Source organism: Dicentrarchus labrax, unplaced genomic scaffold (genome assembly GCF_905237075.1).
Source record: "Dicentrarchus labrax unplaced genomic scaffold, dlabrax2021, whole genome shotgun sequence".
Lineage (NCBI taxonomy): Eukaryota > Metazoa > Chordata > Actinopteri > Moronidae > Dicentrarchus > Dicentrarchus labrax.
This window is the reverse complement of record NW_026136716.1, coordinates 6,408,083-6,427,263: the sequence shown is the minus strand read 5'-3', so window position 1 is coordinate 6,427,263 and position 19,181 is coordinate 6,408,083. Positions and strand designations below refer to the sequence as shown.

Sequence of the window (19,181 nt, the reverse complement as noted above, 5' to 3'; positions counted from 1 at the left end):
TTCATCTCTGGGTCAGTATTTAGCCTATAAGAGACTGATGTCGGTGTCAATACACAACTTTGAATCCTTCCGTTAGCCTCTTTCACTCTAAATCTGGGCAGATGGATAAACAAGCAAGCACAATAATTTTCTTCACATGAACAGGTTTCTCATTTCAATTACCTTTTGTAATTACCACGCCAAACATAACTCAATTTAATATTATGATGCAAAAAAAAAAGACACAGTGTGTGGAATCATTATCTAGGAGCAAAGCTGTCACAAGCATAGTCCCAATATGAAAGTAAAAACGAATCAGTTTACACCCATCATCACTGTGAAATCTGCAGCATCATATTATGCATGCGGTTAAATCATTAAAATCAAATTTTCCTGGTTTGTTCTGTTGCTGAAAGACAAGGTAACACACCCAGCAGTAAATATAATTTCTGAAAACCAGAGAGCAAGATGAATGAGACTTACAAAGTTTACGTTGTTTCTAGCTGTGAATGTTTTGTTTGTACTTCGCAAAGTGATGCATGCCTTGATGAATATTGTTAAAGGGGATATTTCAATACACATATTCTGACTTATTCAACATCTTTGTATACGCTCCTTTCCTTGCTTTATGTGTAAGACTGACATTATATTTTAGTTTTAAGCTTAAGGCCCTATCTAGAGCCAATGTCCCTATCTGGCAGCCTTTGTGGAAGAGGACCAACTCCCATCTGGAGATTGTAGAACAGTCAAGGTATATACACTAATGAAAACATATCTTTGAATATTATATAATTATATAATTTCTGCCAGTAGATTCTCCTCAATGTTACACACTGGACCTTTGTGCAGTATATCAGTATGAAAAAAACTCATATCTATTTCACAAACTGCCTTGCTTTTTCTCAGGCAGTTCTGACTATGCTTCTGGATTATACCTGCTGGTAACAACATATATACATGAACCTGTTTGAGAGTATTTAAAAAAAATAAAAAATAAAAATAAAAACACAATCCAACTCTTCAAGACAACAAAACAAACGAAAAATAAAACCTTGAAACTGCTAAGAATGAAAGGTAAGTGTGGGTGTTTAAGACTTCACTTGCTATGTGTCATTATGTGTTATTTTACCAGCCACTTCTCTAGCCTTTTTCCCTCCATTATTGTTGGAGGTATAAGTATTGAAAAACAGACTTGTGACTTAGCAATATCGATATTTTTCCATATATGGCATGTTTTAGGCCCCTCACTACAACTTAAACTTACTTTTAACCAATTTTCCAAAGCATATTTAGATGTTTTTAATGTATTTTCCTATACTTCCTTAAGCGCAGCCATTGATTTCCATCCATTTCAGTACAGCATGAAAAACAACTTACAGAAACCAGCCCGAGGTAGGTAATCAGTTAAAACAATCTGTCTGACAGCATTTTTGCTTAATAATGCAGTTGTGGGTACCGCTTATAACCCCCTACTGCATTATGCAATGACAAAGGAAGTTTGAAACATTAAAAAACAACAAACTGGACTCCTATCTTCATCCTTACGTTGATGGATTACTTCGAGAAAGTGGTGAAATTAATTGCTGCCTTAAAGGAAGGAAGTGCTCATTCGAAAATCGAACACACTACAGTATGCTTTAGACAGTCAGCAGCAATGCAAGATATAATTGATTTGTACTAAATGGGCTAAAACATACAGCAACACAACTATGGCCCATTAAGATGAATTATCTAAAAGAACAAGCAAGTGTATTGTGGGAAAAAAGTATGAACACTAAAGTGTTATTATGCTCGGGTGAAAAAAGGCTTGTCACAATTGTCTACTGAGTGGGTGCAAGCTAATTACTGGATATCGAGGTGTAGAGTGGATGGTGGGGTGTCAAATGCTCTTCAGGTGTAAAGTTTCACACTGTTGCTATGCGGCATGCGATATTACTGTGTGGAGGCTTAGGGCAATGTGCGAGGGCAGACTATAAATTCCTCAGTTAGAACTGTCAAAGAATATTTACTTGATCCGTGACCAAAAAATTACAATGGTACAGTACATGTGTGGGTGGTTTGTAAGGAAATATTACCACATACATAGACATAAATAAAAATGAATACAGAGGTAATGATGATGGGTAGTAACACAAAGGTACGGCGGCTGAGAGGTATCAGCAAATTCTAAAAAGTCACAACACAACAGATGTTGACAACGAACTGCCGCGTTTGAGAAGTATTAAGTGAGCAAACTATGATTACTGTTGCTGTGCGATTGTGACAAATTAAGTTATTCGGCATCCTTATGTTTTCACAATTACCGTGGAACTGACGGATGCAGTAATCATGTGCTTATGATTTGAGAATGCAGCAGATTTTACATTGTTTACATCTGCATCTAGGCTCAACATCATCCAGTGGCTTTATTTCAGCTACTTCAGAGACTCTTGTTTTTCCACTCGTAAAAAGGACATGCAGAGGTTTTATTCTGAGCTCATGGCGACTTGATGCTGTGTAATATTTGAATGTGAGGGGGAAAGAAATGACTGACAAAAGCATAAAAGTAACGTTAGATCGTGAGTAACAAACTCATATCGATCCAAATATGCAAATTTGGTCACTTCTGGCTCAAGTCAACATCCATAATGCTAAACTTAAGGCATCAAAATGGTACTCCACAAACCAATGGGTGACGTCACAGTGCCACTTCACTTTCTTTTTGCTCCAAATGTTTTCTGATACCCTCGATGGCCACATGTATGTGGACCTTAGATTTAGAGCTGTTTAACATGGTTTGTAACACAGCCAGGTAAAAAATGTTTTTTCCCAGTTTGGTGTGGAAGGACTGGACTGGCCTGCACTAAGCCCTGTTCTCAACCAATACAAGGTAGGCCACATGAGCTCCTCACCTCACTCATGCTTTTCTGGCATGAGTGGGAGCAGATCCCTGCAGCCAGGCTCCAAAAGCTTGTGGAAATTCTTCCCAGAAGAGGTTGTAGCAAGCAGATCAACGGCCATTATATTGTAACGGAATGGGTTTAATATTATGGTGTTCACTTCTGTTTATATCCATCCTTCATCTGTGAAAGCCAAACAATTTTCAGTCTGATGTTTTCCTCCAATACCTCTCTGAGCTGTATGTCAGAGAGCAATGCTAGGTATTAAGGAAGTAGAAGGTACCTGTGCCATGTGACCACAGGGTCAGGAGATCCAGAGGTGATGCAAGTAAAGGTGACTGATTCCTGGTAGTCAGCTGTGGCATTGAAGGACTGCTGGGACACTGACAGCACCGGAGGGACTGCAGACACAAAAACAAAGCAGAAAATATGCTGTTATTAAACCCTGAGAGTTAATAAGGGGAATCACTAAAAGGCAAATTCTGACTTCATTATAAAATAAATTTCAGTCTTTGTGAAGGCTAACATTTTCAAATGGATTAAATTGGCCTTTGCGAGTGGCCTGTAAGCACTCACTGAAAATGCTACTTCTGTTGGTAATCCCATGGGGATTTCAACTAACATTTTGACCCAGCTTTGGTAAAAACACAAAGGAGCGGAACACAGTGATGTGAAACCATAATACTATTGTCTGATTCCGAAATGCTCAGCTAAATCCATACAAACAATGGCAAGACAGAAAATGTGTTTCAACATCAAAAACCACTGTTATAGCCATGAAAAACTGTGCTTTTCTTTTGGGAAGAAACTATTCAATCTCTGTCGAGTTCTTGAGCTCCAGCCATTGTTCCTCTTGTCAGGCCAATTTCTGCAGAGTCAAAATTAGAAGTGCTTCATTGTTGTGATTTTAAGGTTAGTGGTTTGAACAACAAACTTGTTCTCTCAGGCACAGAATATATACCGTAATTCTTTTTTTTGGTTATTGTTGTGACTCCGAATAAAGATTAAACACCATCAAGCAAACAAACAAGGATGTCCATTGACATCACTTAAGGTTGACTTATTGTTTGAGCTTGCACCCTAGAGGGAGGGAAGAATGAAGATCAGACCTATCTTACATGATTTCATGTGATTGATATTACGGTTTCTCATATGGTATCATGAGAACACATTTAAATCTATACTTTTTCTAATAATGCTGATTATTTTTTAGCTTCATGTGGTTGTAAATTGGTCTAAACATGTACATGCAGCATATAAATACATACAGTGTAAATATTGATACAATATGTCTTTCTAATCTTCTACAAACAGCAGTATTGATAAACAGCACAGAGTCTTGATGACTTTCTCAAGAGTATATGTGGAGCGCTGTCAGGAACACGCAGTGTGTCGCTGCCATCCAACCAGTTGAAGACTGTCATCTTGTCATTCGCTAAAAGGAGAGCGGGCACAGTCTTTTCTCTGTTTGCCTTTGCAGTGACAAGGGAATGACAGGTTTATGGCACAAGCATGTTTATCAGGCTGCTAAGTCCATTTCTCAAGCCTGTACTTAACTGCACTTTTACACACACTAGAACTGCTCTGCCGTGGCTCTGTCCAATCTCAGGCCATGATTAAGCATGTTTGGTGTAGCTTAGTGGAGCTCTGGAACATTTACGCCTTCAGTTTGCGTGTGAGGTAGGGGAGAACAAAGACATTCAATAACGGGCGACCATCAATGAAGTGCACCACCTGAACACCTGAAGCTGCACGTGATCCAGCAGCGACTCATGTTTAGACAGACAGAGTAACAAAACTAGTTTGGTCCAGTGTACATATTGTCTATATCTTATAACCAAATACATATCATTTTTTAAATTTTTTTTAGCTGCATGAAATAGTTTGTGATATTGTTAGGGGATCAAATTCAGCCACATTCTTAATGAAGAATATCTGCCTCACATGCTGAGACGTCCTCTCACTCCTCCTGCTCTTTGTATTTCAGGCCCTGCAGAAAGCTCGAGATCAGTTCCTGAGCAAAGGCAAAAAGATCCGTGGACCAGCATTAATTAGTCCAACAGCTCCACCTATTTAATTTGTATAATGAGATCTAGTTGGACAGAATCTAGATAATGACAACGCTAATTAAGGCCAGGTGCAAATGCAAAGGCCTTTGATTAGATGTTATTATCTGGACAACATATCTAGAACACTAATTACATTTCAACACCAAGCGTAAATGAGATTTAAGCTCCTCCCACCTCAGGAATGTCACAAGGTTAACCAAAAGTTACTGTAACTTTTGTTTACAAGCCCTGGTTGACTTGTAACCAGGCGGTGTAAATGTAAACAAGCCAAACGGCAAAATGCAACAAATCACAATGTTCCAGCAATGGTTATGGCCAAAGAAACAACTCCTATTCAAACATGGCTTGTTTGCTTTAAAACTATTCAGCTACTTAATATCTCTAAGATGAAAATCAACAAAATGTCAACATAAAATCAACACAACCCACACAAAGAGCATGAAATGAAGGGAAATCACTTCTAAAGACATCTTGAGTTTAGCGTCTGAAAAACTCTGCAAATGAAAGCCTATTAAACAGATGTTTGCACTCGAGTTAAATATATGTTACTGTAACTGGCAGCTGCAGTGATATTATTTCAGCACCATTTGTTTTCATCTGATCAAAAACAAAAATATGGCTTGAAAGGCATTAAAGGGTGTCACTTTAGTGGGAAAACAAAGCTGAATTGTATCATATTCCAAACCTGTAAACACCCAATTTGTTGTGGGAGTTACTGAGAGCTAATTAAGTGAATTTGTCCTCCTAATGGTGTCACCTGGAGGAGACTTACTCCACGTAGATCTAACACAGCTCGGTAAAAGATGAAAATTAAATATGATACGTGGCTTAAAATCTCATTAAAATGCAGTCTTGATAAACACGCGTGTAAAGTTGGTGGAGGAAAAAAAAAGACATACTTGGGATAATGAATGGGGAATTCTAATCAAAACAAAGCATCATCGCAGACACCTAATGAACCAAACACTGCAGCGAACTGTAGTCTCTCTTAAAAGATCAATTACACTAACGACACCAGTGTGTATTAATGTGTAAGTGAAAAACTCTTCAGGGTACATCTAAATTCCACAGTGCCTGATCTATCTGCTCTCTCACGGTGTCTATTCATCATTTAGTTATTGCCGTGTGCTGAAAAAACGAGTGAATATTTCAATTTTTGTCAGTAAAATCAGCGAATCACAATATGAAATACAGGCCTGAACAAGCGCACACGTGCAGAGACACACACCAAGGTTCAGAAAGCTTCTCAGAGATAAAAATGGCCTAAGCAATAATCAAACACTATGAGTCTTTTCCAATAGTCCTGAGTCTGCGAATGAGAGGAGCGAGCATTTGCCTGACATGATAACCATTGATTTCCACGCCAATAGATCTCCGTTCTCCAGTGTCCCTCTCTTCCTGTACAATACACTCCCACACCAGTGAGCCCCGTTGAAACAGCCCTGTTAATGAGACTCACTGCCGAGCAGAAAGACTTCAAAAGAGCAAATCAGCAACAGGGTTTAAGCGTCCAGAAACAATCTGGCAAGCTTTATGAATTCTTCATGTATTAGTCATATTCTAAAAACTTCAGAGGCTCTGCGGAGATAATGCGAGGTTTACACACATCCCCACAAGCATGAGCGTACACTGCAAACATATTTCAAGATACAAACTCGCCTGCACTGATATAAATGGATCCTTGAGGTGCTAGAAGACGTGTTTTTCTGTGTGGCGCTAATGGGCTTCAATGAAGTGAAGATTCCTCGTGTTCTGAAGCTGTGAAATGTTCTTGGTAAATGTCATAACCGTATTACACGTACTAGAAATTCAGAAAGGGAATGTTTTGAGACAAGACCTTTGCTGGAGTGCTTATTAGGGATTTGTTTTGCCTTCAAGATTAGCACACAAGTTGGAATCAAACCAGCCCCGGTACATAATTGGGAATGTGACATAACAGAGAAGACCGTATTTTATTCTCTTCTTGAACACCCGGCGGTTATGATCGATGTCAGGGCAAAATAATTTAGGAAATCTTGAAGGACACAGCCAGTAGTTTCCACTGACAGCTGAAAGGGGGGAAAATTACAGGTCTAGTGTGTGAGTGAGTGAACCAACAATTAAGTGGATGGGTCTAGGAAGGATACAGGGAAAATCAGGAAGTGATTTCCATTTTGCATCACCATCAGTTGCCATAGAAACAAACTGTGGCTTGCGGGTAATACAAATGGAGAGCAGAGAGATGTTTGATACTAATAAAAGGGAAAACATTAGGCTCTATTAAAGGGAGCAAAAATGGAAAAGTCGGCAGATGCTAGTAAATCCTAGCCTTTTTTTTACAGTCAACACAAACTGATTTGCATTAACATTTTGGGGAAAACGGTTCTTTGTTTTCTTGCCAGGAGGTAGATGAGAAGATCAATACCACTCTTATGTCTGTACGGTAAATATGTAGGTGGAGCAAGTGGCCGGTTAGCTTAGCTTGGCATAAAGACTGAAAAAAAAAAGGGGGGGGAAACAGCTTCCCTGGCTTCATCCAAAAGTAACAAAATCCTCCTACCAGCACCCCTCAACTCTTCCCTTAGTCTTAATGCTAAGCTAAGATAACAGCTGATGACTGTAGCCATATACTTTAAGCATTGATGTTTGCCAGTGTGACATTTCACACTATCACATGAAGATACACAGAGGATGAAAAATGTTATTGCCTACTTGAAATATGTCTCATTTCATGGTATTCATCTCAACGCTCCTCTCAAGGGATGAAAAATGACTACATGTCATGACAGGAAGGACAAATATGTCCATGATAAACTGGACTACCAGTGTCACAGAGAGGAAGAGTAGGCAGCTCAGAATATTGTGAGATTGCCAGGTAAGTTTAAGAGGTTGCTGACGGCATCCAGAGAGTCAATTACATTTGTAAATTACCTAATTATGTCAACAAGAACTGGAAACACTTTGATTAACTACAACCAATTTTCAAATCCTTCTTTTTAAAAGGGAACAAACTTCAAGATCTGTCTTGTTCTCTTCGGCGAAAGGCGGTAATTGCGGGTGTCTTTTTGGACGTCACTGTCTCAGAGATTTAGATTCAGAACAGACATTTATTTAAATGAAAATCTTTGAGATTATTACTTTAAGCGTATCCCTCCACATTGTGTTTACGTGCAGCGGATGAAAAGCTCGCACAAGTCCACCATCATAACTTTTGAGATCACTCCCTGAAATGTTCTGCGACACTGAGCTGTTTTGCCCTCAGGTTGATTAGTCATTCAGTGGGTGGCCCTCTTCTTCGATACGCCATCATCCTCATCTACGCTTCGCTTTGATGATACACTGGAGTCTGGAGCGGGTCAGCGGAGCTTTATTCTCTGCATGCTTATGGGCAAGACACCACTCTCTTATCAACTGACCCATGAATATTTATGACTTCACATGGGGAAGGGGAAAAAAAGTTAACAGTAAGCTATTTCAGCCCGGCTTTCAGACAAAATATTGTTCTGCATGACTGGATGAAGAAATGTCTGTTAACACATTGCTGAAGGAGTCAGAACTGACATTTCTTCTGACACAGCGTGTCAAAAGAACAGCGTGACGTATCGTTGCTACAAGCTTGTGATCCAGATCATTTGTAGCTTACAATAAAACTTCACAATAAAGACACAGCAGCATTCCATCGGCTGAATCAACTCAGCTGATAACGGGCTGCGCATTAACCACTCCTGAAATACCAACAGAAAATCTTGTTTGAGCAAAAACGTAAGGCAATGAGAGGCAATCTTTATACTTTTATGGATGCATTAAATTAATCGTCAAAGCTAAAGCTAAAACACTAAATGTTTTCTGTTTTCTTTTGAGTCAGTGAGAGGCTCAATATTTGAAAAGTATGACAGTTTTTCCTTTTCCTCGACAGAATCATTCAACAAGACTTCTGCTAATTGAGTCCTTAAAATAAAGTTGGCCAAGTGCCTTGAGGTTGACCTGAGGGCTTCTTAAACCCTTTTATATATTATTATTACAATATTTAACATTGCTGGCATCATCCATCTGTTACATTCAGGGTGTTTAGTCATTCAGACATAGGTGTCTGTTATGTAAATGTAACACTTATTTAACTCCAATTCTGCTGTGTATTAGTAACTTTATTCATGCATTTAAGAATGGATTAAAATAGAAATATTTAGAGGGAAGGACTGCTGGCCACCACTCTTAGTAAGGCGAACAAGACATGTGTTTAATCGATACAGGCCTTCCAAAAAGACTGTTTTAGTCATTTAAGAAAATGCCTCAAAACAACATATACTTTCTATTAGGGCAACAAAGCCCCCTAGTGGCTGTGGTAGTTATGACAGGAGGATGTAAGGTGACGATACTATTGGGCTGTTTGGAACTTTTAGTTCACGTATTTCAACAATAAAGTATTGTTGTTCAAAACACGTAATAAATAACTTCAAACTTTACAAAAAAAATATAAATGAAAAAATATATGTCTATGCAGCTAGCACCTCACTGTCAACGGTTAGCAGTAACTATGATAAAGGTCCGTGTTGCAACAAACCTCGGATACTTTCGTCCGGTCACAAGGGCCCCTTTATTTTTGTGTTTGTTTCTGCGACTATCCGACTAATTAAAAAACTATATACTGTCAATGGTCTACCTATTATATCGTTTATAATTTACACGAATGTCAGGTCAAAGATTTGAAGCCAATTCCGCATAGTGGCCGAACCGTGTAATTAGAGCAATGGCGTCCGTCACGTGATGCACACTGGCCCAAAAACGCTTTATGTTAATACAATGAAAAAATAGCATTTTGACCCACCAATAGTAACAACAATAACAAAAAAGTAAAAAAGAGAACATAAAAAACAATACAAATAAAATATAAGATTGTAATATGAAAGATAAGACAAGGCCCAAAAAACATTTTTTTCCTACAAGGTTATAGATTTTTTAAGTCTACAAGATTACGCAAGATTAAATTATTTATCCCCAATCAAGTTAATGGATTACCCCCATATTTTGGTGATAATTTGGAGGGTTGATGGTTTAATCTCTCTCTCTACTGCAGTCTGTACATTAATGTGATGCCACCTACCAACCCCTAGCAAGATTAAAGTCATGACTTTTATGGAAAATTGATTTGGGCATTTGAAAAAAATGTGAGCCATGTGAAATTGCCATCATATTAACATAACAAGGTGCATGCCTAAAAGTGGCTGTATACACCAAGACTCCTTGCACTTGCATTGTATGCCTGTAGCTAATGCTGATTTGGGTTAAATTAGTGGTTGGGAGACCTTCCACTGGGGCACAAAATGTCTGAAGGGTTGTGAAATAATTAACTGGATAAAAACAAAGAAACCAAACAAACCTATATTTATTTTTTTTCTCAAACCCAATCCACTCACTGCTTTATTTGGAGTCACACCCTCAGAAACATGTACCATTAATATACAAAAGAGAGCAATAGCATTCTGTAGCCTTATAGCTCGCAGGGTGATTTTATTGAATTAGAAATCTAACAAATGCCTACCCTTCAGGAGATGGATTCAGGAGGTGCTGTCTCTACTTCAGTTAGAAAAGATAAGACACACACTGAACGGCTCTTGTGACACATATACCAGAATGTGGTCTCCCCTTATTGAGTATGTTAAGAAGTTAAATCTGTAACCAACCACGTTATCTTGGTCCTCTCTCTTGTCAACCTGTCTGACTAGCCCATTGATGTTACACTTATGCAGCATTGGATCTTTTTTTTTTTTTTTTTTCCTTGTACTCTTGGTCCCAGGGGAGGGTATGTGGGGATGGTACTAGTATGGGATTATGTTCACGAGAACTGATATGTTTGTGTATGTATGTATGTTCACCTTTGTCTCTATAACTGAAAATGCCTTAAATAAAGTTGTTAAAAAAAAAAAAAAGAATTCGGCTACTGAAGCAGTGACTAGTAAGCTACAGCCAAGAAAAAATAATGGCTGCACACTGTAAGACGGATCCAAAAAGCAGTCCAGGATGATCTGTGCAGGAAAGTGTCCAGATTCATCTCCCTCTCTGTTGGCTGTCGCTGCTTCGGTGTGGACAAGAATCAATGTCCATCCTGACTTTGGCATAAAAGAGAGCTTTAAGTACTGAATACAGATCCTCAGGAGGGGAGATGGGGCCTGAAGTTGCGCTGTAGCTGCATCAGTTTAGTCCTCGTCCTTTCTTCTTTATTCTTCCTCCTGAGTTCTTCAGACAGAGAAAGACTCTGGTGGTTATTTTTTTGTCTTTCACCAGTTTGTTTTTCTTACCTCAATGCCATATCCCCTGGCACCGCAACACAGAAGAGTTCACTGTCCACAGCTGATTGATAAAACATGTAGCGCAGTCTGTTGCACTCATTGTTATATCTGAGCCTTCTAGCAATCAACTCTATCTCTATCTGCTTGTGTTCAGGGCCTCTGTGCTGTTCGACCAGCCAGGTTGTTGTCAATGCTGTATATTCTCTGCTAACCCTTCGTGAGCTTCCTGTTCCTTTGGAAATCCTCTGCAAAGATGGCTCCACTTGCTCCACCAAGCCTTCATGATTGCAACCCATAGAAGGGGATTAATACTAGCGAATTCTCCGAGTTTGAAGAAATGTGCGTCTCTAGCTTCAGAGCAGGGAATGGAAATGTTTTGCATGGGGTTGCTATGCAAACAGTTAAGCCTTTAGGCTACAGCATGGGTGCAACATGGCTTTCCTGAACATCACAGGCCTTAGTGCACTGAAAAAAAACTCCTTAGGGACTCTGTAGATTCCTGAGACCAAAGGAGCTACTGCGAGCTAATCCGCTGAGAAGACAGCCACTTTGCACGTCCACCACCTTGTTCTCTCACAACTTGTGCTTCACATATTGACTGAAATGTGCAGAACAGAAGAGAGGCAGACCTTTTTAATCACCTGCCCAATAACAGTATGTGGCATTTAAGTGTCCTTTCCATTTCTGTCACCATCAGACGAGCTCTCTTTGATGCCAGAAGCTTAGCTTAAAGTTTCCCTGGACCACAGGACAACTGCTGACCTCGGAGTAAATGCCTGTTTGCTATTGTAGTAGACTACAAACGTCCAAACTGTTTGTAAGGAAGATGATAAAAGTACTGCAAAGAAAGAAAAATGAAACTTGCAATAATAGATTTTCTTGGGGGCAGCTATAAACACACAGTTTGTCTACTGGAAAGTCTACTTTGTTCATTTGCCAGTTGGGTACGTACTGTACTGTTGGGTCATCAGATTTGTCTTTTTTTGCTGATGAATTATGCTGATGAAAAATAACAAAAAAACACTGAATCTGCCGGCTGTTGAAACCTAAACAAGAGCTGAAAGACACTAAAACACACATAACCCGTAGTATTTGAATCTTTGTTAACATAAAAACATAGATTATAGGAGCTTTAAGTAAAATATATGCGCTATTAGTAAGATGGACGGGTTTAAGAGCACATTATGAATGCTTAGAAAAAAGTACACAAAAGTGCATGTACTGCTGTAACAGATGTCCCCCAACCCGGTGGTACCATATTGGACAAACTCATTAGTTTCATTAAGTCTTAGTTTCCTCTGAGTACTTTATATATTTCACGCGGACCAAATGGTGTTTCTACAAATCAGATTGTGTCTCCTTCAGGCTCAGCTTAGGGCACGTCTAAATGTGAGAATCTTTAGGGATCAGCAGAATGAGTCTCCTTGAGGCAAAGAGAAGTTCACTTTAAAGTGACTCCCTCCGGGTGTGGCTCCTCTCAGGATGCACAGCAGAGTGCTCCGCAGCCCGTACCGTCTCTGCACCACATGGCAAGTGTCGTGTCGCTGTAATAATAGGTTGTGCCTCATTGAGCAGGCTTATTGGATCTTCCTCAGAAGTAAGGTAAGTGGTGTGCTAAATTGAATGCAATTCATAGTTTTTGGGCGGAGGGCCGCTCTGCTATTACATTAGGTGAGAAAGAATTACATAGGCAGAGACAATATTGCAGCTGTTCAACCGTTACAGGACGCTCGTGGCCTTAGTGCAATCACATTTCAATCACTTCAGCAGTCTCAGGTGACTCGCTGTAAATGAGGACAAATGAGAAAATTAAAATGACATCCTTCGATTTTTGGGCCACAGAGCCCAAAGCCATCGCTAATTGAAATTTTCAATCACATTAAAAAATCACGTCGCCAGTTGTAGCAGAAAGAGTAGACCTGCTATAAGTGTGCCAACGATGAACTTATCTGAGTCAGTGGAGCTGAACCTGTCAAAGCTGACAACTGTTCTAATACTACATGTATTCAACCTGAATTACCAGCTCAGTTCCTGCACATCAGTGGGAGCTGTTTCAGAATCATTTACTTGATTAACACTGTAAACAAGCTCCGGGTCAACTTGACGTTGTAGCAGTCTAGTAACAAGTTCGACAACACTTTAGTGATAAACTGACATCATGACGGTATTATAATGTATGTGCTTTCATATTTAGTAACAGCACTATTTAGTTGCTTGAAGAAAACATTTTCCAGTTAACAAATCATTATTAATTAATACAAGATTAACAATGTGACACTGATTCCTATTTTCTTTTGCATTCCTCAAGGATGCTAAGCTGCTCCTTCAGCACCTGCAGACTTGCTCCAGAAAGGAATTAATGAGTGATGTTCAACAGCAACAACAAAACGTCTGTAAGCAGAAAGAAACTCAATCTCTGATGCATGCTAATCTGTTGACACTGTGTGAAGGGTGCTTGGAATCTGTTTTTTGCATAGCTTCCATTAAATATCCGTAGTAAAGACCAGCGAGGTTTGGAAGCTTTGGTTTGTATTCAATGAGATAAATGCTGATAGTTCATTGAAAATAAGATTTGTTTTACTGGGCTATGTCACAGTAAGAGGATTATGCTGCACAAGAAGAAGTGTTCTATGCAACTTTAAGCTATTCAGAACTTTTTGGAACTTCATTCCTGTGCATTTTCAGACTTACAAGATAGTAAGACCTCAACAAGTTTCAACTGTAGAGATACAAGGATGCTGCATGTTTTTGAAAATTAGATTAGGGTTTAGCACTTTGTCAATTTCAGTACTTAGAGAAAAGGATAGAGCTGAGGTGAGACAGAGCAGAGGTGAGAGACCTGTAGGTCAAACATACTTGCCATGAAACAAACCCCAAGCTTAAGAGTCATCTTTGTGTTTTCTTACAGAAAACATTGACTTTTAGAATTTCCTGCAGACAGCTCCAAGTGGCCATTAACAGTTTGTTACAGCCCTCTTCAAGGCGAAATAAACAACTTTCCATATCCAGATATAACGACTCAAAATGTAACTCACCGTTGACCACCACAGCGATGTCCACAAAATCGATCTCGCCACGAGCCTCGACGCTGGCCTCGCAGCGGTACACGCCCTCGTCAGCCTTGGTCACCTGAAGGATCTGGAGGTTGTTGTTTGCCAGCACCTGGAACCTGCCTTCACAGCACAGGTAAAGAGGAGGATGGACAGTAATCCAAGAGAGAGAGAGAGAGCGGGAAGAGGAAATGACAAAAGAACAACAGTGTATGATAGAGAGAGAAGCGAGATAAGAAAGTTAGCAAAACAGCGGAACAAAATTGCCATCTCCACTCTTCAGTAGCCAGACTGTCAATCTTCACTTCAGCACATTTACCTGATAAAGTCCACACAGATAAACACCAACGCAATTACAGTTCCAAATAGTCTCCACTCTCTCTCCCATTGTGGCCACTGTGAGATTGGCCAGGAGTGATGAGGCCTCTATCTCATTTCTCTCAAGCTAATATATTTATACCCATGCATTGAAATTAGAGAGAAATGATAAAAAAAAAAGAAAACATGTTTCCACGTTTCATCACCACCGTGACACCGAAGATTTGAATTTCAATTAAAAAACGTGACAGATTCAAGGGGTCACTCTTTCTAATCAGTGTTCAGGCATGCATTTTGTCTAGAAGGAGGATGGGGAAGTGGTGTAGAGAGTTGTAAATCAGGGAGGAGGAAATAATGAATCCTACTCCACTGGTTCCGACTATTGCACCTGCCTTCTATCACAAAATAATATTACTGAAAGTTAATTTGTCCTCTGAGTGCTTCTCTGCCTCAATCTGTCTTTTTTAGCAAATTAACTAGACCACCCTCCCGATATTTTACACCATTAAAGCGACTGAGATTAGAGGGAAGAGCTTTAAAAATGATATAGATCAGCTTTAGATCAAACGGGACAGAATATAATTGACAATGTGATCGTGAATTATTGTAGTTTGCTGGAAATACCTCTTTTCAAAAGATGCAGGGTGCATTTTATCTTCATGAGAAGCAGCATCTCTTCCAATGTCACCACTCTGAACGCACTATAATCCATTCTCTCAGTCGCTGGTTAACAGGGTCTCTGGCCAAGGTATACGCCTACCCGGGGCTGATGGGGTTTCTATTCATAGAATTTGATATCCTTGTCGTATTGTGAATCCACACAAAAAGAAGGAAATAGCATTTCCTCGAGAACAGTGTTTTTGGCACATTAGCACGCATTCTCAATGAGAGAGAGAGAATTGTACTCATGAGCATTTCTCTTTCAACAATCAAGTGTATTTGGCAGGTTTACACTCATACTCTAATCTTTTGGAGATTGCTGCTTACTTGCAGCTTTTATTACGATCATAATCTTCTGGAATAATCAAGAATAATCACAGTTTAATAATGCTGAGAAGTGTTGCGTTGAGTTATTTTTTCCAACACTTACACTACTAATTATACTACTCTGTAAAGCCTCTGAAAATATGGTTTTCAGTCTAGTTTTTTCTCTCCATAAGATTAAATATTTATTACTAAATAAATAACCTTAAAAAAAAAGTAAAAAATGTAAAAGCTTGCTTCGTTAAGACTGTGCCGGTCTCCTATGGTGTCTGATATGTTCCTAAATCCTGATTGGTGCACGCAATATCACCTTTTTCCATCCACTTCAAACCAGTGAGCAGGACAAAAACACATACAGAAATCGCTCATGTGAAATAAGATTAAAAACACCTGAATGACCCCAAGTATCCGCACAGAATAAAAATACATACATAACATTTTCATCAATTTGATAACTAAGGATTCCCTGCTGCCCACTTTTAACTTTGATTATTGCTTTTTAAGTCGTTAATGTTTAACACTACAAAGACATACTGTAGTTTTTAGGGGCTTTAATAAAAACTTTACACTTGCTCTGAGAATAAAAATTGTATCTATTTTATTCACAATTTTTACCATTCATTTGTTTTAAAGGTACTGTAACCAACTTTCAATCAGCGGAATGGCGTGAAACCAGCGGCCGGACAGTGTATCATGAAACATTATGCATGGCACACTATCATTGCTCCAAAATCTCGTTGTCCTACTTAGTAACTAACTGTATTACAAAAGTCAGTCTTCAAAAAAAGCAATTATAACAGTATTAGAGATAAGCAGAAATAATAATGATAATATTAGTAATTAAAAACACCGTCACATTATCAGCAAGTTGATTATTTGATTCAAATTTAGACTGATTTTCTTCCCTGAGAATAATCTTGCAGCTTCATCTATTCATCTATTTTCTAAACCACTTCAGGGTCATGTGTCCTTCTGAATCTGTTTTAAGTAAAGTAAAAGTATGTGTATATCTATAGAAATTGTCTTCCAATGTATCTCTCCTTCTATTCACCCCCTTAAATATATTTCATACATATATAAAATAATAACAGTAGTCAAAGGAAAGAACATTCTATCATGGTAAAATAAGACCATGAAAACTTACTGTGGTGCTCCTCCGTGATCTCTTTGTCCTGGTAGTACCACACCACCACGGGCACCGGTGAACTAATGACGTCACACACCACCTCCGCCGTCTCACCGTGGCGGAACTCCTGCGGTGACTGAACATCCCGAAACGTCAGCCTCTCTGAGAGATCAAACAAGATGGAGATCGAACAGCTTTCAGAAGACAATTTATTGCAGGTCTGCACGTCAGAAGGAAAATAAGAAACCGCCTGTTAACTATAACTGTTTGAGACACAGTTTAGGGTGGAAGGTTTGTGAAACATTGCTTTAAAATAAATGTTCTTCCTGTTTTCTGTCTAGGTGGCATCCTGTAAATTGAGTGGTTGCTGTTTTAAGATAGTTTTCTGGTTTTATTGATAGTGCAGGTTTAAGTTTTATGGTGGCCTCTATTTGGCCACCTGGCAGCATGCATTGCTGTACTGAACATAAACAGCGACTGCAAAAGGAAAAAATGCTCACCTGGACACAATACAGAATATTGGTTTTAGTAGCACTCAAGCTTTCTGGTGTATCATCTTACCCTGCTCCTAATCTTTCATTTTGAAATATTTTATTTTGTTAATATTCAATACCAACTGTTTCTTATCAGGTGTAGCTCGACTGGTGGTGATGGGAATGTCTTTTTTGCAGGTATTTGGTGATAAAACAAAATGTTGGACTGATTTTAACTGGATGAGGGCTTTATATGAAAAGTTAAAGAATCAATAAAGACCACAATCCATCCACGAATGTCTGCACCAAATTTCATTGAAATCCATTCAATAGTTTTGGAGATATTTCAGTCTGGAAAAAACAAAGCGGTGGATTAACAAAATGATGGACAGAGCAACGTTGCCATCCATCCAACCATGCAGCTAGAGCGGGCAGAAACTACATTACTAAGCACAGCTGTCTTCTAACATAATGTCTCACATTACAAGCGTAAAGTATTGGGAGACAGGCACAGGAGACACAATGAGTGCACTGGAAATGGAGGGATAGCATTCACTCACAAAATCAAATAAAACAAAAGCTAAATCCTGCTTTGACTGTTTTCTGGGACACAGATAAGGCGATTCCGGTGAAGCAGCACATGAGACAGAAGGGTGGCCGTTTCACTTGCTGCCAATCACAACCATGACAAGAACAATCATTGAGCAGATATTCTGCAGCCTCTCTGTTTGCAGAATTAAACAAGAACACAGGGAGCCTTTGATTCACTATCTCACTTTCAGGAAAGCTTAAATAATAGATCCCACTCTGTGCCAGTTTGAAGCTGTGTCCTCCCTCTTGACAAACATTTGCTGTTTTGACAAATTGCTTTTATGAGGACACTGTTCTTGGACCAGCACTTCTCCTCAAACAGCATGTGATCCTTCTTCGAACCCCCCGCTTTTGTTCGGATAGCCGGCTTTGATGTGCGCCGGGGCTGGCACCGCTAGCGCTGCAACCACCTGCTATCATCTGCGTGCTGTACTGCAAAGGTGTGAATAAATCAACGACAGCTCCCCTATCAGTCCCTTCCGTTAGCGAGGCTTCGGCATTAGCATTTTGCTGTGAGATTTATGCCAGGCTGCTCCCTAAAATGAGCTTTCTCTCCCCGACTGCACCCTCCGCCTGCGAACGTGCCTGGCATCTCAGTGTCTTCATTAACTTCAAGGATGCCTTTGCATGTTTTTTGCCATTCACTCAGTTGGTTTCTTATCAATTTCCCCCCTGTGTTCTTCCAAAATCTGTTGCTCTTTTACTCCCTCCATCCCTCTCTTAGGTTTGAACATTTCTTGTGTCACTTGTTTCCTTCTGTTTGTCTCCATTTCCTCTCTTTTGTTGTCACGCTGCTCAACAAGAGAATCAGTAAGGGAAACATCCTCTCCAGAGTAACACTCTACTGCACACTTGACACTGGCAAATTGAGGATATACTCAGTACTCCAGAGCTTCTCTTGCGTCGTTCACCTACACATCACTGCGAGGATAACTGCCTGATAAGTTGACTAGCCAATTTCCCTGGACCTCTCTCAACTGGGACACATATATGTCTGTGTCTTTACTAGCCAATTTTGCTGGTTTTGGGAAATGGGCTTATGCAGCATTATTGCTTTGTACATTAATAAACAGAGGAAATGAGAGGAGGTGGCTCCAGCCGTGTGCTGGCCTATTTTATTATGAATTTCCTTATATCACCTATGTGCCTGCAAAATTCTTAAAAAAAAAAGTTTATTCAAAGCAATTTTGCTCTCAGTAAACTTCAGTTTGCAGTCAGATAACTTACTATTGAGATTGTCATCATTTGTGTGGGACAGCAAGAGTTTTATTTTAGAACAGGACAAAGAGTCAAAAGCCTTGCCAGCAGCTCTGTGAGGCTGTATTTTAGGCACAATGCTTACATGCTGGTGCCAATAAAGATGTTGTTGGCATGTTAACATTTAATTATCCTTAAACACAAAGTATAATTGAGGCTGATGTAAATGCCATTAGTTTTGTAAGAACT

The 19,181-nt window shown here is 39.4% G+C and overlaps 1 protein-coding gene across 3 annotated transcripts in view; it reads right to left on the bottom strand.

Annotated features, from left to right (window-relative positions):
• Nucleotides 1-19,181, bottom strand: part of LOC127378549 (neural cell adhesion molecule 2-like) — a 260,470-nt gene that overhangs the window by 56,786 nt on the left and 184,503 nt on the right. For all 3 annotated transcript variants that reach the window (XM_051427454.1, XM_051427455.1, XM_051427456.1), the window contains exons 4-6: nucleotides 16,690-16,833; nucleotides 14,229-14,366; nucleotides 3,142-3,259 (exon numbers count right to left, since the gene is read on the bottom strand). In XM_051427454.1, the coding sequence (XP_051283414.1) occupies nucleotides 3,142-3,259; nucleotides 14,229-14,366; nucleotides 16,690-16,833 (400 nt within the window). The remainder of the gene's footprint in view (nucleotides 1-3,141; nucleotides 3,260-14,228; nucleotides 14,367-16,689; nucleotides 16,834-19,181) is intronic.